The sequence below is a fragment of the Thalassophryne amazonica genome, chromosome 7 (genome assembly GCF_902500255.1).
Source record: "Thalassophryne amazonica chromosome 7, fThaAma1.1, whole genome shotgun sequence".
In the NCBI taxonomy this organism is placed as follows: Eukaryota; Metazoa; Chordata; class Actinopteri; order Batrachoidiformes; family Batrachoididae; genus Thalassophryne; species Thalassophryne amazonica.
This window is the reverse complement of record NC_047109.1, coordinates 102,106,232-102,130,399: the sequence shown is the minus strand read 5'-3', so window position 1 is coordinate 102,130,399 and position 24,168 is coordinate 102,106,232. Positions and strand designations below refer to the sequence as shown.

At 41.3% G+C, this 24,168-nt stretch overlaps 1 protein-coding gene across 1 annotated transcript in view; it reads left to right on the top strand.

The window, feature by feature from the left end:
- LOC117514683 (doublecortin domain-containing protein 2-like) overlaps window positions 1-24,168 on the top strand; it is a 93,027-nt gene that overhangs the window by 16,938 nt on the left and 51,921 nt on the right. Inside the window, 3 exon segments of the mRNA XM_034175250.1 lie at window positions 22,981-23,057; window positions 23,340-23,474; window positions 23,587-23,736. Of these exon segments, the coding sequence (XP_034031141.1) occupies window positions 22,981-23,057; window positions 23,340-23,474; window positions 23,587-23,736 (362 nt within the window).

Below are 24,168 nucleotides of genomic sequence, written 5' to 3'. Positions count from 1 at the left end.
TCACTCTTTCCTCTTTTCCAGGTGAAGCCGCCACCACAGAATCGAATTACTACTGCGTCTCCTCGATTCCTCAAACCCATCAAGGAACCGTGCTTAATATTGTACGTTTTATGTTCTCATCTCACTCCAACAATTTAAGGAGTTTTTAGCCAGCCTCTAAGTTTTTAAAGCTCATTCATAATAAATGTTTCTGTTTATGAAATATTCACTTTAGTTATTTGCATAATCTAGAATAAAATTAACTGATTCTGCCTCCCAAAATATACTGCTTACTTTTACTGGGTATCTGACTACTTAAACCCAGTTTTTGTCAACTCTAATGTGTGTGTATTTTTATTAATTAATTAATTAGTTTAATTTTATTTATTTTTTGTGACAGTGTAGGTAGCAAATGGTGATATCATAAACCCTGCAGTGCGACTGTTGATCCACCAGAGGATGCTGGAGCAGTTTGACAAATATTAGAAATGATACAGAGAAGATGGGACTGAGAGTCTTGGGTGGTGTGAGGAGGTAAATAATAAATAATTATTTTGTTTTATTATTATGAACATTATAATAATCAGAAAAAATAATGTCACTATAATGCCATACACAATTCATTCATTCATCCATGATGTTCCAGCCTGTACACCTTTGAAGGTAACCAGGTGACTGATGGGAGCAGCTGGTGAGCGGACACCATTACGTGGCTGTGGGAAGAGAAAAAGTTTAAAAAACTACCATATAGTGATCTACTCTTCACCAAACGCAGAGGAACGAGGAGGGTTAATCGGTAGGTGGCACACTCTTAAAATGATATTTTAACACTAACTGGACACTACGCATATCAGTGATCCGGCGCAGGTGTCATTGCTAGTTTCCACTGAACATACAGTAGTTGTCATTTTTGTGCCCAGTTCGTGCATCTCCTCAATCATGATAAAAGTTGTGCTCATATGGGTGTGTCCATGGCACCGGCTCAGCCTATAGGCAGTATACGCAATTGCTAAGGGTGCCGTCCATCTGAGGGGAAGCGGCACAAATAAGGAAAAAAAAGTCAACTTTCACTGTTCTTATACTAAAACTAGTTAATGCTATTTACCTTTTAATATAAAATAAATATAAGCCCATGTTGATTTAACTGCATAGCAAAGCCTCACTCACTCACCTTCAACCGCTTAGTCCAATTAAGGGTTGCGGAGGGCTGGAGCCTATCCCAGCAGTAGTGGGGCGGGGTACACCCTGGACAGGACACCTGTCTAGCGCTTTTGTCTTTTGTGCACTGTACCACAAGGAGGTGCTATTATTTACACACACAACAACACAGAAACAATGGCAGAGTTGTCAAACAACCTACACTTTACACTTATGGTAACAGCAACATGATACTCAGCCAAACTGACTAAACCAATTGAACTACAAAACACAACAAATCAACAACACTAACAACACTGTTAAACTAACATGAACCACAATAACAACACTTAAAACCCCAACACCCTGAACTCCCACATTAGGAGATGAGTTTCCATTGTGTGTAATAAGAACATACATTATTCAGGGAAACTATGAGCTTTTTTGTTGAGTAGATTTATTTTGAAAGAAACAATTATTCACAGTACAAATTAAAAATACACACACACACTCATCTTAACTGTTTAGTCAGATTAAGGGTTGAGAGGGGCTGGAGCTTATCCCAGCAGTCACAGAGCACGAGGGTACACCCTGAACAGGACTCCAGTCTGTAGCAGGGCCACATATAGACAAACAAACACAATCACACCCGCATGCACACCTATGGACAATTTAAAGTTTCCAATCCACCTAACCTGCATGTCTTTGGATGTGGGAGGAAGCTGGAGCACCTGGAGAGAACCCAGACAAACAAGGAGAGAACATACAAAATCCAGACAGAAAGGCTACATTTGAGAATCGAACCCATGACCTTCTTATTGGGAAGCAACAGTGCTAACCACTAAGCCACCGTGCTTGCCCTTTAAAAATACAATAACATTAAATAAGCAAGATGAAATACAATAAGACTAGAATAAAATAAAATATCTGCAAAGTAAAGAAATTGCTATAGACAAGGAGCACTATAAAGGTATCCACAAGAATGTGATGTACTTATTTCCATAGTGACGTTAGAAAGAAGTTATAAGTTCGTCGACATACATCAGATTATACAAATATTAAACACATTAAAAACTATCACATCACTATAAAACTATTACAAGTTATATCACAAACAGACCACTTTCTGCCAATTTCACCACAAGTTTCTGTGAAATATCTTGTTCTAATTCTTGTGGAATAAATTTACTTATCATCAGAACAAAGCCACCAGCATACAAAAATAATTGCAATTGACACCTCCAGTCATATATATTCACATACAAGGTGAGCAACAGTGGTCCTAAAATAGACCCCTGTGGCACACCACATACATTTTCCATAAGCTAAGGGAATGTTGTGTACTACTGCAAATTGACTTGTATCAGACAAATAAAATTCATTATTCATTATTATGTCAGGACCTCAACACCATTACATTTTTACATCTTGCTTATTATGAAGTACTTTGGAGAACTATGTATTGAACAAAAAACTTTTTAAACCTCACCATTTGAAGTCACTATCCTTGTCACACAGGTAAAAATTTTTACTTTTACATAGATAGATAGATAGATAGATAGATAGATTTTATTGTCATTACAACAAGTGCAACAGAGTTGCAACAAGTGCAACGAAATTATCTTCACACCTAATCACCTGACAAAAATACAATTAATCCACAAATATTACAAGTTGAACGTAATAATGGCACTCATAAGAATTAAAACAACCATACATATACGAGGTCTATTAGAAAAGTTCCGACCTTATTATTTTTTTTCAAAACCATATGGATTTGAATCACGTGTGATTACATCAGACATGCTTGAACCCTCGTGGGCACGCGAGAGTTCTTTCACGTCTGTCGGTTACGTCATTCGCCTGTGGGGCAGTCTTGAGTGAGGAGTCGCCCACCCTCTCGTCGATTTTTTCATTGTTTAGGAATGGCTCAGAGACTGCTGCTTTGTTTGATCAAAATTTTTTTCAAAACTGTAAGGCACAACTGAGGTGGACATCATTCGATAAATTCAGATAGTTTTCGGTAAAAATTTTAAACGGCTGATGAGAGATTTTGGTCTGGTAGTGTCGCCTGTAAGGATGGCCCACGGTGCCTGACTGCGATCTGCGCTTCGAGGCGGCAGCGTCCTCCCGTTTCCAAAGTTGAAAACTTCCACATTTCAGACTCTGTTGACCCAGGAAGTCGTCAAGAACAGAGAACTTTCAGAAGAAGTCGGCATGAGGAGTTTATTCGGACATTCCATTGTTACGGACATTTTGTAATGAAAGAACGTGCGGGCAGAGTCGCATGTCGGGCCGGACCCGACCGCGGGGGGTCGCAACAGGAAAAACACCTCCGTTGGAACCTTAACGGGCAAGTTGGAACATGCCCAAGCTGTTAAACTATTTCTCAGTTACTCACTTGTTGAAAGCCATCAAAAGCCGCCTGAATTTTACAAAGGGTTGTCACACGGAGGTGTTTTTCCTGTCGCAGCACACACAGATTCGCCGAGTCATCACGGAAACGACTCGGCGAATTTGCGCGCACGTCTTTCATTACAAAATGTCCTTAAACAGTGGAATGTCCGCATAAAGTCCTCATGCCGGCCTCTTCTGAATCTTCTTGGTTCTCTCACGACGTCCTGGGTGAATTAAGCCTTAAATTAGGATGTTTTCAGGTCGAAACAGGCCGACGACGGTGCCTGGAAGCGCTGCGCGACGTCCCGCTCCGTGGGAAGTCCTTACAGCGACAGAAACACCCCATAATCTCGCATCAGCCGTTAAACACTTTTCACCGAAAACCAGCTTAATTTCTCGAATAGTGTCCACTCGGATATTCCTCACAGGTCCACAAAAATTTGATAAAGCAATGCGTGCCTTCTCGAGCAGCGTGTGAAACAAAGGAATTCAGCCGAGAGGGCGGGACCACATCTCACTCACGGCCTGCCCACAGGGAAATGACGTCAACGACACGTGTGAAAAACTCACGCATGGCGCACGAGGGTTCAAGCATGATTGGTGTAATCGCACGTCATTCAAATCCATATAGTTTTTTTTTTAAATAAAAAGGTAGGATACTTTTCTGATAGACCTCGTACATTTGATTGTTTATGTACCCTAAACTTTAAGACAGTCTGTCATCCGAATTGAGGCAATGTGAGTGTGTTGGGTGGCCGCAGCAGTATCCCGCGCAGCCGTGAGCTCGGAGGGAAATGGAAGGAAAGCTGCAGCAGCTGAGCTGTGGCTCAGCGCTTTAGTACCAAAATTAATTTTTACAATGGATAATTTCAGATATCTGTCTTCTTGTACCAGTGATGTTAGACAAGTGCCTTCACATCAAGTGTTTTTGTAATAAAAATAATTTTTGTCTTTTCTGTATTTACAGTATCAGTGCTTACTCTCTACCTCCAATCTACAGATTCCCAAAGCAAAATGGAAATGTAAGACCTGCTTATCGGATGTTTTATAAACTTATATTCCAGATATATGCAACAGCTGCACAGATTACCTACAGTATCACATATTGCATACACAAAACCGTTTGTTGTTTGCACAAGTCTTATCAATTGAAATACATTCCTTTTTCTTGCAGAGTAAGTCTGTTTTTCAGGGAGGTGATGGTGAAGGTGACTCTAAGACCTTTCCTCCAGCCCACAGACACAACAGTAAAGAACATTTGTCTTCCATTGTGAGAGAGATCTCCCAGGCCAGGCTCATCTCCCTCAGGAAGAACAGGAGTAGACAAAGCATGTCGTTGGGCGTCACTGACAATGGTAATGTACAGTCGGCATAAACAAATCTGATTGATCCGATTTAAACAGAACAGAAATGATCTAAACAGATCACATCTGTTCTTCATGTGAGTGTCCCTTCTTGTTGTACCTGGTCATAGACTGTTGTAGCTTTATTTAACTATCCATACTGCGTTCATTCAGCTTTCTCATTACTGCATTTCCACATTGGTCTCTAATGCAGTGCACATTGAGAGCTTTCCATAGTGCTTGCTTAGTCCAAACCTTCAGAATTTTCAGTTTGGTACAAACAAAAATAGAAGGTGTGAAATCCAGATCAAAGGACCAAAATTTGGTCCTAAAAGCGGTCGTCTCAGTCCGGAACAAACCTGATCCATGTATGGTGTATAGCACAGATAGATGATGATGACATGATGCAAGTACCTTTTGGAAAGTTCTTAACCAAACTAAGTGGACCAAATGTTTGAAAACATAAATCTTGGTATGGCTCTTTTTCCGGACTTTCAGTTGTGAAAACCCTCGAAATATTCAGTCTTTAGAATAGAATAGAATGAATAGAATGCTTGTTATTGTCATTATACACAAGGTATAAGACTTTAAGACTTTTCCCCACAATATCAGTGTCACATAGTAATTAGTCTTGAATCTCACAATGGGTGCATGAGCTCTAAAGCTTTCCAAGAAGTCATCTTTAGGAATTAGGCAAAAACTATGGCATTATTAGATGTATTCCTATCATAGTCAATATGAAGTAAATATAAACCTACCTGTCTTCTTGCTGTCAGAGCAGGCCTGGGATCAGGCAGTAGTGCAGCATAGTGCCACATCCACCACACAATAGAACCGCCTTGGTCCTGGATGGCAACCACTCAGCCAGACAAACTGTACACACACAAAAATAACCATCTGTGTGCTGTACTCACATGAAATGTAGGCATTCCCTGAAGCTTCTCTAGCTGCTGTGGTCCTCAACACTGAGGCAGCGATGTGCTGGATCATGCCCAATGAAACGTGCTACATATCCAAAATGCTGTAGTAGATGTTCCTTCATAGTGCATGTGATGCTCCTCAGCTCCAAGTCACAATTCATTGACATGAAGTCTTCCAGTGGTACCCAAGGATTATCCAAAGAGACCTAGTATACTGTTAAAAAAAAGAAAAAAGAGTTTGTCTCAATAATTCTGCAAAAAATACAGGAGAAAAAACTTTAGGAAACAACCTGTAAATATTATGGTATAAAACCTATAATTTACAAAAAAAAAAAAAAAAAAAAAAAAAATTAAACCAGTAAATCCAACAGCATTTCTAAGCAAACTTAACATTATCATGTTGTTTTTTAAAATAATGTTTTTTCTGTAGAATTTAGTTTGCAGTTTTTACTTATTGTACATTGAATCCCATTTGGTCCAGGCCACCAAAAGGGGTTTAGCAGGGGGTCCATGTGTTGAATCTGGTTTTTCTAACACAGCTCCAGTTGTATAAGGTGAATGAGCCTCAAGCATCCTTGAATGTGGGACGTTTCACCTGGAAAACAAGCATGCATAGTGTTTGCACCTCTGTGCTGTCACACAATAAGAACAACTCTGAAAATATAATGAATTGTATATCATTTAAACTTTTATTTTATTTTATTTTATTTAAACTTTATTTAAACTTTATTTACTTGAGGGGGAGGTGATGGTCTAGTGGTAAGGTGTTGGGCTTGAAACCAGAAGATCCTGGGTTCAAATCCCCGCCTGACTGGAAAATCACTAAGGGCCCTTGGGCAAGGTCTTTAATCTCCTATTGCCACCGGTGTGTAGTGAGTGCCTTGTATGGCAGCACCCTGACATCGGGGTGAATGTGAGGCATTATTGTAAAGCGTTTTGAGCGTCTGATGCAGATGGAAAAGCGCTATATAAATGCAGTCCATTTACCATTACTTTATTACTGTATTTGTACAAAGTATGTTAATATGAAGGGGTCTATAAAAAATTATGTCTGTTTGGAATTGGGGATGCTAAATCTCAATAATGGATTCTGTAGTTTTACCATTTTCAGACTAGTTAACAGCATGCAACAGAATAGTGATGCAAGCACTTAGCGGGTTTGCTTCCAAAACAGTATATCACCAGTTCAAGGCTCCCTTTACCCATTCCTCCTTTTATTAATTTTTTTCCAAATTATAACTGTTTTAGTTTGTAAAATTTACAGCATTTTTTGGTAAAGGCATTTACTTATTTTTAATGTCTTTTCACAGAATTATTCTGGCAACCACAGCTGCATGTTTAGGAATTGTACTATTATTATTATTATTAGTGTTATTATCATGGAAAACATCAACATTTTCTGATTTTTTTAAAAGTGTACCAAAGACATCGTTGCCTTGAGTCCCTGGTTCATATCCAAGTCTCAAAACCTTACAGTAAGAAGGACCAGGAGCCTAAAAACCTGGACCTTCATTCTCATGAAAAGACATCGACATCGCCAAGCACCTCTGTCCAGTGACCCTATGATTCCAAAAGCTCTTCCCAGGAGGCTCTAGATCTCAAATGCCGAAAACCCAGATGCAGCTTCTTAGTGTGTCTACTAAAAGCCACCTGGAGAATCTAATTTACCTGCACGCTTTGGTTTTGGAATGATGAAATTCTGACCTCCAAGTGTATTTTCAAACTCACCTGTATGTCTAAGATTCCAGGATTTCAGGAGCCTCATCCAATGACACCATTTAATTTGAGTCTCTCACACACACAAGTGAAATCATCACTCCCGTGGAGGCTGGAGGTAATAACTGATCTTATCTTTGAGATGCATACTGTATGTTATAATAGCTGAACGTTAAATTCTTATGCAACTGCTGCTTTCCACTATGCCCACTAAGTGGCACTGTTGCCCTGTGAGAAATGTTGAAAGCAGGTCTGGCTGGCATGATGATACTAACCATAGTATAACTATAAATAAAAACACATTACGTCATCTTCTGAGCTTTTGGGTCGGTCCATGTTATTAACCTGCAGAAACTCTTTCTCCTTTTCAAAATTATTTGTGTGCTGGCTGGTAGGTGGTGCGCTTGTCAGCATGTGTTAAGCATTGCCACCCAGTGTCATAGAAAACGTGTTCATGCATCAAGTGTTGAAGAGTAAAACAATGTGACTGAGATGGAAATCAGTTTACTTAACAATTCCCATTTTCAAGACAATGAATGTTGTGTTTGGATTGCTGCTGTACCGAGTCACAGGTCCAGTCGCAGTCTCAATGGCATTACGTCATCCTGTGCCTCAGGATGGATCTTGCTTTTTTCCTAATTTGGCAGGAGGGTTGACAGCAGATGTCCAAAAGGAGCACAGAGACTTCAGGGGAGTGAGCTGCCGTTTTGCATCAGAATAGAAGACTATAGAATGCACATGTGTTTCCGTGTCTGTTATGTATGTGCACGAACGTTTGAGACCTGCAATGTCACCCTCAAAATCCTCTGACCGTCAGATGTAAATGCAGTATTATTTATTTTCTTGGTTGACATTGGCCAAAAATCTGATTAAAAGACAGATGTCTTGGAAAACAAGAGTGGACATGAGATAAAACTGTTTTAAACCACTTACAGAACATCAGAACGTCATCTTTTCTGATCGACCTACGCTTGCTAAACATGCACATCTCGACATGAAATAATTAAGCTTAATTCTTATTGCATGGTGTGTCGTGAAGCAGCAATAGCAGGGTACTATTTTTACTAGTGTGTGTGTGTGTGTGTGTGTGTGTGTGTGTGTGTGTGTGCGTGTGTGTGGACAAGATAAGTCAAAAAACAGCTGGGTGGATTTTCTTCATATGGTTGAATATTACTTGTATGGATATGTAGAGGTGATCAGATGTAGGAGTAGTTTGGTCACAGGTCATCAAGGGCGCAATTTAGAACTAGAAATTGGGGGGGACAAAGTGCGAGGCCTGCAGGGCTGAAGCCCATAGGCCGGAGGTCTGGGGGCCGCTTAGGCCCCAGAAGCCAACGGTTTCTAGATAACTTCAGATGCATTCTGAGCATCCAGACAGTAATTTTAATGTTTTGAGAAGACCATAAAGTGGACACCATTTGACTTATGCAATTTGAAACTGTGGATATAATTACTTTATTCTGAGAATAGCCAGCATGATTTTTAACATCCTGGTGTAAATAAGGTATCACCACGTGTAGAACTCAAAAAGAATGATAGGTTGAGTTTTCATTAAAAAAAAAACAAAAACAAAAAAACAACTACAATGTGGTAAAATGTATTCATAAATATGAAAGAACAGGCTCCTAATAATTAACTATTGCATACTGTATTTTTTTTCTCAATATTTGTTTTTGCATAAGTTTGAAAAAACAATAGATCATAAGTTAGGATAAATTACTTATCATGAATTAAATTTCGAAGTGGCACTAATGACAACACTCATACTGAACATAATTTCGCTTGCATAGACTGATTTTGGAGATCAAGCAGTAATTGCAGATGGGCTTTCTGAGGTCCCAGATAGCTTTTCTGATTTCCTTTTCTAACTTTCAGAATTTAGTAAATTAGCATATGGTCCATTGATACTTAACACTACAGTGTTACAGTGTTACAGTTACACATGATACGTAACACTAGTCCCTAGAGGCAACTATTTTTGGTTTCATATCTGTGCAAATGCAGTCCCAGAAAATTCCGAATGTGACAAACAAGAAACAGGTGTTGTAACAGGTCAATGCTGCTAAAAATACAAACTTGCAGAAACAAAATACTATTCCGACATGGTTTTGCACATAAGACTGACAGGGTTTGCACATAAGACTGGCATAGCATGTTTCAAGTACACACCATGTTATGTCAGACGGTGGGGGGGACATACCATAATTCTGTCCCCCCGGTTGAAAAGGTGGGGGGGACATGTCTTCCTATCCCCCACCAAATTGCGCCCATGCAGGTCATAGTCAAAGAACACCTTTTTCTTTGGTATGTCTCAGCAAGCAAGAAGCCACTGTGGCTGATGTTCAGTATCTATTGATCAGCAAAGTATATGTGATTGATTGGTATGAATGACTTCATAGTTAAGTCATATTGTCAAAAATATCATTGCAAACACTTCTATATTTACTTGTATATTATATTGTAGTGTGTAGAGCATGCAGGGTATGGCTTTCATTTCTTATTCTTTCTTTCTTTTTTTTGTAGAGATGTAATGGGAGTCACATGACTGACCATTACAGTCAGTTAGGGAGGTGATTGTAGCCTGGAGGTTAGAACTGTGGGCGTGTGACAAGACGATGATAGTTTTGATTCCCTGTCAGACAGGTAACTCACAAAGGTGCTCTTGAGCAATGTCCTTAATTCTGAAACTGCATCCGTTGTGCAGCTAAGCGTCTTGCATGGCAGCATGCTGACATCGGTGTGTGTGAATGTGAGACTTTATTGATCTGATATGACGCATGTGAGCCTGTATGTTACCATGGAAATGCCTTATACCTGTGAGTGTTGTTTAACTGAAGATCACAGAAGCTGGTGCAAAAAATAAATAATAAAAAAAAAAAATCTGGGTTTTCTTTTTTATGAATTGAATGATAAACTGTGGGGATGTTGTTGAGCGGTGGAAGGGTACTTTGAGGATCTCCTCAATCCCATCGTCACGTCTTCCGAAGAGGAAGCAGAGACTGGGGACCCAGAGGCGGACCTCATCCATTACCAGGCAGAAGTCACCGAGGTGGTTAGAAAGCTCTTCGGTGGCAAGGCTCCTGGGGTGGATGAAATCCGTCCTGAGTACCTTAAGTCTCTGGATGTTGTGGGACTGTCTTGGCTGACACGCCTCTGCAACATCGCGTGGCGATCGGGGACAGTGCCTCTGGATTGGCAGACCGGGTGGTTGTCCCTCTGTTTAAGAAGGGGGACCGGAGGTGTGTTCCAATTATAGGGGGATCACACTCCTTAGCCTCCCCGGTAAGGTCTATTCCAGAGTACTGGAGAGAGAATTCGACCGATGGTCGAACCTCGGATTCAGGAGGAGCAGTGTGGTTTTCGTCCTGGTCGCAGCACTGGACCAGCTCTACACGCTCCATCGGGTGCTCAAGGGTTCATGGGAGTTCGCCCAACCAGTCCACATGTGTTTTGGGATTTGGAGAAGGCGTTCGATCGTGTCCCTTGGTGCACCCTGTGGGGAGTGCTCTGGGTACGGGGTCCGGGGTCCTTTGCTAAGGGCTATCCAGTCCCTGTACGACCGCAGCAGAAGCTTGGTTCGCATTGCCGGTAGTAAGTCAAACCTGTTTCCAGTGCACGTTGGCCTCTGCCAGGGCTGCCCTTTGTCGCCGGTTCTGTTCATTATTTTTATGGACAGAATTTCTAGGCGCAGCCAGGGTGTAGAGGGGGTCTGGTTTGGGAACCACAGAATCTCGTCTCTGCTGTTTGCGGACGATGTGGTTCTGTTGGCTTCGTCAAATCAGGACCTTCAGCGTGCACTGGGGCGGTTTGCAGCTGAGTGTGAGGCGTCCGGGATGAAAATCAACACCTCCAAATCCGAGGCCATGGTTCTCGACCGGAAAAAGGTGCTTTGCCCTCTTCAGGTCGGTGGAGTGTCCTTGCCTCAAGTGGAGGAGTTTAAGTATCTCGGGGTCTTGTTCACGAGTGAGGGACAGATGGAGCGTGAGATCGATAGACGGATCGGTGCAGCGTCTGCAGTGAATCGGTCGCTGTATCGGACCGTCGTGGTGAAGAGAGAGCTGAGTAGGGGGGCAAAGCTCTCGATTTACTGATCGATCTACGTTCCGATCCTCATCTATGGTCATGAGATTTGGCTCATGACCGAAAGAACGAGATGGCGGGTACAAGCGGCCGGGATGAGTTTCCTCCGCAGGGTGGCTGGGTGCTCCCTTAGAGATAGGGTGAGGAATTCGGTCACTCGGGAGGAGCTCGGAGTCGAGCCGCTGCTCCTCCACGTCGAAAGGAGTCAGTTGAGGTGGCTCGGGCATCTTTTCCGGATGCCCCCTAGACGCCTCGCTGGAGAGGTGTTCTGGGCATGTCCCATTGGGAGGAGGCCCCGGGGAACCCAGGGCACGCTGGAAGGATTACATCTCTCGGCTGGCTTGGGAACGCCTTGGGGTTCCCAAGGAGGAGCTGGGCGAGGTGTGTGTGGATCGGGAGGTCTGGGCGGCTCCACTGAAAGACCGCACTCCCTTCTGCCTCACCTGTCGCTCTGCACGCCTGCACACCTCCACACTCACTGTCTAAAAGATCATTAAAGGAAGGTGTAGTGTTTGGCATTTGTTCTCTGTAAAGAATCGCTTTGTTGTATCGATGTCTGTCCATGCATAATTAATTCATAGATTATCATCATCTGCCTTCAATGCAACTTTAATCATCAGCTATAAAGTCACAGCCAAAATGAGACTGGCTTAAAGTCACACTGCTCACAGGCTTATTGCTTTTCAAAGTCAACCAGGTCATTTGGAAAGATGATTGTTTTTTTGGAGTGATGCATATGAACACTCGCTGCATCATGATAAGCCAAGAGCTTTTTTTTTTTTTAATTGATGTTTTAGTAATCATCTGAACTCAGTTTTTTGGAGGAATTATGGTAAAAACAACAACAACAAAAACTCCTAAAAAGATTACAACAAAACTAGCATTAATCATGTATAGGAGGAAAATAAGTCGTTCACTCTATACTGTAAAAAAGTTACATTTATTTGCAGTTAAAGCTTAAATGGCAAGTTTACTTTTTCAACCTTAGTCACATGAAAGGTATAGTAGATTATACCAGAAAAACTGTAAGATTTTGAAAAGCCACAGACTCGTTTGATAGACCTGTTTCTAAAGCCATGCCTCCAAAACACAAGAGCGCACATTGTGTGCTCACAGTTATGGAGTTACAGATGTATGCTATTGTCATAACTACAAAGCACCAACGTAATATACATGACCATTCATCCCATTCATGCTAACATACCAGGATAGAGCTGATCACGATTCACATAGGGCTATGTAGAGCTGGCAGCCGTACCCGCGCACAGTGCACCGCTGCACAGGAAATGCATTGTCGCCACCACTGAAAAACACCAATGTTGACTTCAGTTTTAGATCTTGCTACATCTGTCCTTTTTATGTTGATACCTTTCTTAAAAGCTGAAAGCTGTGTTTTTGTGGCTGACAATTGTTGCCAGTACTTTCTCCACCATCGTGCAGCTAGCTTGCTTTCGCTGTTCTTGCTTTCAAGTGGAGCGTTACTGTCACCCAACATTGACAAGAACATCGTCAGCCATAGCAGTCAGCATGAAGATCCCCTTGACTAGCTTGAGCTGAGCTGTGACATAGACTCTAGTAACACACAACAAGTGTGTGAAATTCTGTGGTATGCATAGGGCAAGAACTAGTGACAGACAGTCCAGTGAGCCAGTGATTTGACCGTGCCCGTGCAAGATGATTAGATGATGTTTTACAGCAGTGTAAGGGGGTGTGGGGTTAGTGGAGCCTCAAAGGGGAGTGGTTAGTATCTGCATAGGTCAGGGTTCTACTCCCATCCTGGGAGGCTGATTACCTGGAGACCCACGTGTGGGTTCTCTTGTCGTAGCCTTCAAGTGTGCCCCTGGAAGTAGCTCATGGTGTGGGCATGGGCTCTTGATGGAGTGTTGCTTGATGGCCCTGGTGTTGCCTTGGGTTGGGGCATTGGCATTGGCCTGGGATTTGTTGTTGGTAATAGTGGGAGTGGTGTTTCATGGCACTGTTGGGAGCCTCCATTGGGTGACATGGGTTGATTCAATGTGGCTGGTATATGCCCATTGCTGTCAGCTGGGGCAGTTCCCCTGCTGGATCCAGTAGAGGAACCACACTTTTTAGGCTTTTCCAAAGCCTATGGAGAAAAAAAGATCCATATACAACATTGGACTAATTGTAGTTACTAGGATTGATGGAGGGTTGATATAAACCAGTATATTAGAAGAAAAAAAATTACCTAGCTGTTGACATTTCCTTAGACGCCATTCTACCACTAACATGTTGTTGGTGCCAACTTCTTTGTATTGCTTTTGTCAGCATAAACCCCATGATAGCTGCCATGTTTGCTCTCATTCATTCATTCCTTAAGTAATTTTGCTCATAGTGACTTCTAATGAAAAAAGGGTTTAATATATAATAAAAGTAAATGAATCCTATATGATTTTACTATGTGGGGAATTTCTTGTGTAGTTCGTCTTTGTCTTGACTTTGAAGTGTGACCAACACCCGGCTGTGCCTGTGTGCCGCATTTATCCACAGTAAATAGTTAATCAGTGGAAAGTGCAGAGATGAATTGCTCTCACTTTTAATAGCAAGAGGGTTATTTGTTGTAAAAATCCTCAAGGGCTTGTTGTTGCTGTGGTGACCTGAGGAACTTCTCCATCTCTGCCTCACTTCACGTAATTATTTGACTGAATATGTGGATTATTAGCTTTCCACTGATTGTGCTTAAATCAGAGCATTAAAGGGGTTATAATCCTGCACAACGTTTAACATTTGGATCACCAAGGTGGCAGATGTGTTCTTACCATGTTTGCGATGTGTCCATCCACCAATCCTTTTCCACACATTTACTGGAAAACTGGCTGACTGATTGGCATGAAATTTTCAAGATATGTTTGGACTTGTTGATTTTGAAGTTGGAAGGTCAAATGTTAATGTCTCTGGAAACCTTTTACAATCCACTCGAGACCAATTTATTTGTTTTTGGGTTTGAGATGAAAAGCTGGATCTGATATCAGCTTTTTCCCCCCTGGGATTTACATATAAATAACCATAGAGGGCATTTTGGTGACCAAGCAGTTAGTGAGCGTGTTTCCACAGCAGAAGGTTCTCAGTTCAAGCCCGCCTCTGCCCATTCTCCATATTATATGGAGTTGTGGCAAGAATCACAACCGGTGTAATACTTGTGCCAAGTCAACATGCAGTCTTGTATAAACTACCTCAAAGTGATAAAACAGTGGAAGTACAAGTAAGTAAGTCCCTTCGGGTGCTTGCACTCGGGGTCACCACAGCAGAGTCAAGGTACAGTACAAGTATATTAGCATAAAATTACTTTGGTAAAAGTTGAAGTCTTCTTTAAAAGTATTACTTGAGTAAGTGTCTTAAAGTATCTCACATTTACTGTACTTAAGTATCAAACGTAAATTTCTCATATAAAATTACTTTAAAGAAAATATTGAGTAAAAGTAAAATTCAAAATGAGTGGAAACAGCAGCACAGAAAGCCAGTGTGGTGTCTGGAGAAACAAGGAGGGGTCTCAGCCTCTATAAAAGGCTGGATCTGCCTCTAGCAGAGCAGTTGGTGTTGGTGACGGGACGAATGAAGCAACAGGTGGATGTATGTAGCTGTACAGAAAGTTGCTGTTCTTTTTCTGAATATGCAGTTGTTTTTCTGGAAGCCCCCCCACACACTTCTCTGTTAAACATAATAGGCAGGCTCTTGTGAAACAGAACAGTCATTTATAGCTACACAGTTGTGCCAAGTTTAAGGAAAACTAAAAAAAAAAAAAAAAAAAAAAACAACTTTTCAAGCGTCACCACCACCAACCACTGCAAAAAAAACCAAAGGCAGCGCTCTTTGCGCTTTTGAATCCAAAACACGCACTGCTTTCATGCACTGCTTCTCCACAGTGCTTCTCTGTGAAAATGTAAAATAAAATAAAATGAAAGAGACACATCGGCCAGTTTTGTAGGTACTGAAGTTTTCCCTTTAAGTGTGTGTTAACTCTGATTGTGCGCTGGACTCCAGCAGGAGCAGATCTGTGTGCATGTGTGTGCATCAGCGTGTGCGTGTTTGGAGTCCAAAGTGCAGATGGTTTTCACCCTCCACAGTCTTCTCCTTCCTCAGCGGGGGCGCAGGTTCAACCTATCATCTTTTGCCTTTTAAACGTGTTTTATGTCAAATGCTTGATGCTTGATGCTGCAGGGGTGCTGATGAGGACTGTATCTGCTGCGCTCCAGCTTACTTTCACCTCTGCAAATAGACATTGCCCAATCAAATTTCTTCCAGTTTTATATTGTAGTAACGAGTAACGAAGATGGTTAAGAGAAATATATCGGAGTAAAAGTATATATTTTATTGATGAAATGTAGTGGATTAAAAGTAAAAGTTGCCAGAAATATAAACAACAAAGTAAAGTACAGATATGTCAAAATTCTGTACAGTAACAAAGTATTTCTACTATGTTACATTACAACACTGTCAACATGCCAATCCATCTCAAACCTGCTCCAGTCGTTCCGTCATTTTCCTTGAAATAAAAATCTGCCGAGAGCACTACACATGTCCTCACACAAAGGCTGCTTACCAGAAAATGATGCAATCGACAGGTGTGAAAAAGTTCATGCATGTGCACGAAGGTTCAAGGTTTGCTCATGCAAACACACGTGATTCAAATCCATCAGGTTTTTTCAAAAAATAAAAAGGTCCGATACTTTTCTAACAGACCTCGTAAACGTTAATAAAAACACACAAAAAAAGCCTGCACTACCCCTTCTGTGACAATGTAAATAGAAGATTATTGTACCTTGGCAGAGGTAGCATCTTCTAAATCCACTTCTAGGTTCCTTTTAATCTTGTTAAAGCAAGTATACAAGCCATACCACTGTGACCACCTGTCTAATACCGAACATCGAGTTAGGACGCGCCATTTTGAATGGTCACATATCATATGTCATCCACCATGAGGGCCCTAGAACTGAAGGGTGCTGTCATTTTGAATGGTCACATGATGTGATCTAAAATAGCATAGGGTAAGAATTGATTTGGTCATGGCAACATCACTTCCGTTTACTTCAGCGTCAGATCAGTATCCGCCTCATCTGCCATGAGGACCCCTAGAACTGAAGGGCATCACCATTTTGCTTGGTCATATGATGTGATCTACAATAGCGTGGGGGGAGAACTGATTCAGTTGTGGCAACGCCACTTCTGGTTTGCTTCCATGTTAGATCAGTAGCCACCTCAACCACCACGAGGACCCCTAGAACCAAAGGGCGCTGCCATTTTAAATGGTCACATGATATGATCTACAATAGCATAGCGGAAGAATTGATTCAGTTGTGGCAACGTCACTGGTTTGCTTCCACATCAGATCAGTTGCCGGTGTGACAATATGCGACTGTCTATGTTATACCATAGTGATACATTGTGTATTTGGGAGTGGTATCCATCCATCCATCCATTTTCTTCCGCTTTATCCGGAGTCGGGTCGTGAGGGCAACAGCTCAAGCAAAGCTCTTGAATCCAATTTTAAGTAATTATTTGTTTGATTAGGTACATTTCTGTTGATGGGGACCTTGTGTGGCCTTCAACTATTCAGAGGGCTTGGATAATATCACCCGGGAGCGATATAAAACAAATTAGTAGCAGCAGGACTGGGATCTTGCCTGTCCCAACTCAAAGCTGCACAATGGAAAATTGATCCCAAACAATGGCCAGATATTAAGTATCCTGATATTTATTCCTGCCTCATAGACACACCAAGTGTTTATGACAGCAATTTGTATTTTATATCATTTTGTCATATATGCATAGTGAATTGCTGTTCTGCCCTAGGATGGGACATGCTGCTGATTAGTTTCCCCAAAGATACTGATCGATGTGATACGTAATCCTCTTGGTGTGGGCATCATAAACGCTTTATGGCATAATAGCCTGTGCAAGGAGGGCCATGCTGCCCAAATTTTGCATTCTATGTTTTGTTTTTAATATCGTAATGGATTTTAATTTTCCATCTCACTTTGTTGGTACACCCACTGCCTCACATTGCCCCAGGATTTTAAAAACCAAACAGTGGCTAAAATGTAAAAAAACACTCACTTCTAATTAAACTGTCCGCTACTTAACAAATGCACCCAGCTCAATTATTGTCATGCCAGCCGGCGTTGCTAAGCACGTTGCTAAGACCTCACAGACAGAGTGTCCGGATGTGAGACCGAGTCAATAGACCGAAAAAGCATCTCGGATTTAAAAATAATAAATAGTGCGTAGTGCCGAAATTGGCCACTTAACATGCCACTTAGATTTCTGTCAGCTGCTGTCTGCGACAACATCAAAACTGATCGAGAATATATCGAGAGATATTCTTTAAATCTGAGGCAGAATATTTGCATAAGTGTGAAAATAACGTACAGAATTAAGGATCATTCTATTCTAGGCTATGTTTCCCTGCCAATTCTTTTTTCCTCCGAATCAAATTTATTTGACTTTAGAGGCGATCAAGTTGCGATCACTGGTGTCCCCGTCCATTTCAATAAATATTTTGCTGAAATTCATCATCTGAGCAGTTTTCAAAATTTACATCAACCTACATCGATGTTGTGTCAAGGCTTTGCCTTAATTATACGAGGGCTGTCAATAAAGTAACGGTCCTTTTTATTTTTTTCAAAAACTATATGGATTTCATTCATATGTTTTACGTCAGACATGCTTGAACCCTCGTGCGCATGCGTGAGTTTTTCCACGCCTGTCGGTGACGTCATTCGCCTGTGAGCACTCCTGTGGGAGGAGTCGTCCAGCCCCTCGTCGGAATTCCTTTGTCTGAAAGTTGATGAGAGACTGGCGCTTTGTTTGATCAAAATTTTTTCTAAACCTGTGAGACACATCGAAGTGGACATGGTTCGAAAAATTAAGCTGCTTTTCAGTGAAAATTTTAATGGCTGATGAGAGATTTTGAGGTGATACTGTCGCTTTAGGACTTCCCCCACGGTGCGAGACGTCGCTCAGCGCTCTCAGGCGGCGTCATCAGCCTGTTCAAGCTGAAAACCTCCACATTTCAGGCTCTATTGATCAGGACGTCGTGAGAGAACAGAGAAATTTCAGAAGAAGTCGGTTTCTGCATTTTTATCCGGATATTCCACTGTTAAAGGAGATTTTTTAATAAAGACGTGCGGACGGGTCCGCGCGTCGGGACGCAGCCGACGCGGTGCGGCGGCACAGGAAAAACACCTCCATTGGAAGCCTTAAGGACAAGTTGGAACATGTCCTGCTGTTAACAATTTCTCATATACTCACTCCACTGAAAGCCATCAAAGCCACCTGGATTTTACAAATGGTTATCAACACGGAGGTGTTTTTCCTGTGCCGCCGCACCGCGTCGGCTGCGTCCCGACGCGCGGACCCGTCCGCACGTCTTTCATTAAAAAAATCTCCTTTAACAGTGGAATATCCAGATAAAATGCTGAAACCGACTTCTTCTGAAACTTCTCTGTTCTCTCACGACGTCCTGGATCAATAGAGCCTGAAATGTGGAGGTTTTCAGCTTGAACAGGCTGATGACGGCGGCTTGAGAGCGCTGAGCGACGTCTCGCACCGTGAAAAGTCCTAAAGCGACAGAATCACCTCAAAATCTCTCATCAGCCGTTAAAATTTTCACCGAAAACCAGCTTAATTTTCGAACCGTGTCCACTTCGATGTGTCTCACAGGTTTAGAAAAAATTTTGATCAAACAACGCGCAGTCTCTCAGCAACTTCTCAGACAAAGGAATTCCGACGAGGGGCTGGACGACTCCTCCCACAAGGAGTGCTAACAGGCGAATGACGTCACCGACAGGCGTGGAAAAACTCACGCATATGCGCACGAGGGTTCAAGCATGTCTGACGTAAAAACATATGAATGAAATCCATATAGTTTTTGAAAAAAATAAAAAGGACGTTACTTTATTGACAGCCTCGTATTGTTGTGTAGGCCCCCCTTTTTCCACTAAAATAGACTTGACCCATCATGGCACTGTGCAATTCTGACACCTTTCTATCAGAATCAACATGAAAGTTTTTGGTAATTTGAGCTAGAGTAACTCTTCTGTTGATGGACCATTCATTACTCTGTTACTGGTTCTCTAATATTCAGTCTGACCCCTTTTGGTAGATTCTAAACACTGCAGATGGAGAACATCCTCATAGGAGTTGGAGTTTTTGGAGAGGCCCAGTCATTTCTAACATTACAATTTGACTGGTCAATCTCACTCAATCTTGATGTTTCCCCATTTTTACCTCCGCCAAGGAGGTTATGTTTTCGGTCGAGTTTGTTGTTGGTTTGTTTGTCTGTCTGTTTGACAGCAGGATAACTCAAAAAGTTTTGAACAGGATTTTGATGAAATTTTGTGGATTGGTTGGAAATGAGAAGAACAAGTGATTAATTTTAGTGGTGATCCGATCACGATCCGGATCCAGGAATTTTTTAAAGAATTCTTCACCATTGGCGGGATAGGGGGAATTTTGACATTCTAGTTTCTAAACTCCACAAAACAAGGCAGAAAGGCTTGAAAAAAATTAGGGTGTAACATAGTCAAATGTTCTATCAAACAACAAAGTTTGGTGATGATCAGATCCGGATTCCGGATCTGGTGATCCAGAATATGCAAAATATAGGGAAATAGAAATGTGTCAGTGTGAGGTGACAAATGAAGCTAGAGATGCACAACTAACGCCAAATTGTAGCTGAATCTGTACTGATTCAGTAAGGTGTCATCAGATTTGATGTAGCTTCAAATGTTATAGAGCCAGAGCCAGAAGAAAACCGCCATTACCGAAAAATCGTTTTTATACAATAACTTTTGAACTAATAAAGACATAAAAGTGATTCCAAGTTCTAGTGGCATGTTTTCATGGTCAAGGATGTCAAATATAAAAGAAAGAAAAGTGTATGTATCATAGTTTTGGTTGTAACACTGAACTGTTGAATAGATCACTGTGCCAAGGAGGAAATCTCTTTAGGGTCAGTGACCCTATGGCCTTGTGTAGCACATGCATCACTTAAAAATAGTTCTCATTTCAGAATTTACTGTTATTATTTAGAGAAGTGTTTCATAAATGTTTAAAAAATCATGTATTTGCAGTTGAATAATAAATTGAATTTTGTCTCATTGTTTTTGTGTCTAGAAGCACATGCAATATCAATATCAGTGCTCAGTGGACAGTAGCTTCTGGGAAAGGTGCAACTTGCAATAAACTGGTGATGCCAAGCGCTAAGGATACATGCTATCCAGTCACAGAGATGAAACTTTTTTTTTACTACTGAGCAAACATCATTGTTAGACTTTTTAGGTTCATGATTCCACGGCGTGTAGATGTTATGGCGTCAGTGACCCCATGGCCTTGGCGGAGGTTTGCACTCTCCGAGTGCTGCTAGTTTTTGCTTGTTTGTTTCTGTTACAAACTTGCTGCCTTCTTTTTTTTCTAATGGTTTAATAACACATTATCTTCAATCAATCAATCAATCAATCAATTTTTTTTATATAGCGCCAATCACAACAAAACAGCTGCCCCAAGGCGCTCTATATTGCAAGGCAAGGCCATACAACAATTATGTAAAACCCCAAACGGTCAAAACGACCCCCTGTGAGCAAGCACTTGGCTACAGTGGGAAGGAAAAACTCCCTTTAACCAGGAAGAAACCTCCAGCAGAACCAGGCTCAGGGAGGGGCAGTCTTCTGCTGGGACTGGTTGGGGCAGAGGGAGAGAACCAGGAAAAAGACATGCTGTGGAGGGGAGCAGAGATCGATCACTAATGATTAATGCAGAGTGGTGCATACAGACCAAAAAGAGAAAGAAACAGTGCATCATGGAACCCCCCAGCAGTCTACGTCTATAGCAGCATAACTAAGGGATGTTTCAGGGTCACCTGATCCAGCCTAACTATAAGCTTTAGCAAAAAAGGAAAGTTTTAAGCCTAATCTTAAAAGTAGAGAGGGGTGTCTGTCCTCCCTGATCTGAATTGGGAGCTGGTTCCACAGGAGAGGAGCCTGAAAGCTGAAGGCTCTGCCTCCCATTCTACTCTTACAAACCCTAGGAACTACAAGTAAGCCTGCAGTCTGAGAGCGAAGCGCTCTATTGGGGTGATATGGTACTACGAGGTCCCAAGATAAGATGGGACCTGATTATTCAAAACCTATAAGTAAGAAGAGAATTTTAAATGATATTCTAGAATTAACAGGAAGCCAATGAAGAGAGGGCCAATATGGGTGAGATATGCTCCTCCTTCTAGTCCCCGTCAGTACTCTAGCTGCAGCATTTTGAATTAACTGAAGGCTTTTTAGGGAACTTTTAGGACAACCTGATAATAATGAAGTACATAGTCCAGCCTAGAGGAAATAAATGCATGAATTAGTTTTTCAACATCACTCTGAGACAAGACCTTTCTGATTTTAGAGATATTGCGTAAATGCAAAAAAGCAGTCCTACATATTTGTTTAATATGCGCTTTGAATGACATATCCTGATCAAAAATGACTCCAAGATTTCTCACAGTATTACTAGAGGTCAGGGTATGTCATTCAGAGTAAGGATCTGGTTAGACACCATGTTTCTAAGATTTGTGGGGCCAAGTACAATAACTTCAGATTTATCTGAGTTTAAAAGCAGGAAATTAGAGGTCATCCATGTCTTTATGTCTGTAAGACAATCCTGCAGTTTAGCTAATTGGGTGTGTGTCCTCTGGCTTCATGGATAGATAAAGCTGGGTATCATCTGCGTAAACAATGAAAATTTAAGCAATACCGTTCTAATATACTGCCTAAGGGAAGCATGTATAAAGTGAATAAAATTGGTCCTAGCACAGAACCTTGTGGAACTCCATAATAAACTTTAGTCTGTGAAGAAGATTCCCCATTTACATGAACAAATTGTAATCTATTAAACAAATATGATTCAAACCACCGCAGCACAGTGCCTTGTAATACCTATGGCATGCTCTAATCTCTGTAATAAATTTTATGGTCACACAGTATCAAAAGCAGCACTGAGGTCTAACAGAACAAGCACAGAGATGAGTCACTGTCCGAGGCCATAAGAAGATCATTTGTAACCTTCACTAATGCTGGTTCTGTACTATGATGAATTCTAAAACCTGACTGAAACTCTTCAAATAGACCATTCCTCTGCAGATGATCATTTAGCTGTTTACAACTACCCTTTCAAGAATTTTTGAGAGAAAAGGATCACATTTATCCACATTAACTCCTCTGTGACTCTCAACTGGTATAGGAGCTTTGGAAAATGGATGGATGGACCAAGTGTAATAAGTGAATAGCAGTGCTGTTAATTTCCTGCAGTTATTCTCAACAAGAGTTTCTAGTCCCAGATGAATGTGCTAATAAGCAAGCAACATGTAAAAGTTGTAAGAGGTTCCAGTATGTTCACTCTTTCCTCTTTTCCAGGTGAAGCCGCCACCACAGAATCGAATTACTGCGTCTCCTCGATTCCTCAAACCCATCAAGGAACCGTGCTTAATATTGTACGTTTTATGTTCTCATCTCACTCCAACAATTTAAGGAGTTTTTAGCCAGCCTCTAAGTTTTTAAAGCTCATTCATAATAAATGTTTTCTTGTTTATGAAATATTCACTTTAGTTATTTGCATAATCTAGAATAACATTAACTGATTCTGCCTCCCAAAATATACTGCTTACTTTACTGTGGTATCTGACTACTTAAACCAGGTTTTTGTCAACTCTAATGTTGTGTGTGTATTTTTATTAATTAATTAATTAGTTAATTTTATTTATTTTTTGTGACAGTGTGGTAGCAAATGGTGATATCATAAACCCTGCAGTGCGACTGTTGATCCACCAGAGGATGCTGGAGCAGTTTGACAAAATATTAGAAATGATTACAGAGAAGATGGGACTGAGAGTCTTGGGTGGTGTGAGGAGGTAAATAAATAAATAATTATTTTGTTTATTATTATGAACATTATAATAATCAGAAAAAATAATGTCACTATAATGCCATACACAATTCATTCATTCATCCATGATGTTCCAGCCTGTACACCTTTGAAGGTAACCAGGTGACTGATGGGAAGCAGCTGGTGAGCGGACACCATTACGTGGCTGTGGGAAGAGAAAAGTTTAAAAAACTACCATATAGTGATCTACTCTTCACCAAACGCAGAGGAACGAGGAGGGTTAATCGGTAGGTGGCACACTCTTAAAATGATATTTTAACACTAACTGGACACTACGCATATCAGTGATCCGGCGCAGGTGTCATTGCTAGTTTCCACTGAACATACAGTAGTTGTCATTTTTGTGCCCAGTTCGTGCATCTCCTCAATCATGATAAAAGTTGTGCTCATATGGGTGTGTCCATGGCACCGGCTCAGCCTATAGGCAGTATACGCAATTGCTAAGGGTGCCGTCCATCTGAGGGGAAGCGGCACAAATAAGGAAAAAAAAGTCAACTTTCACTGTTCTTATACTAAAACTAGTTAATGCTATTACCTTTTAATATAAATAAATATAAGCCATGTTGATTTAACTGCATAGCAAAGCCTCACTCACTCACCTTCAACCGCTTAGTCCAATTAAGGGTTGCGGAGGGCTGGAGCCTATCCCAGCAGTAGTG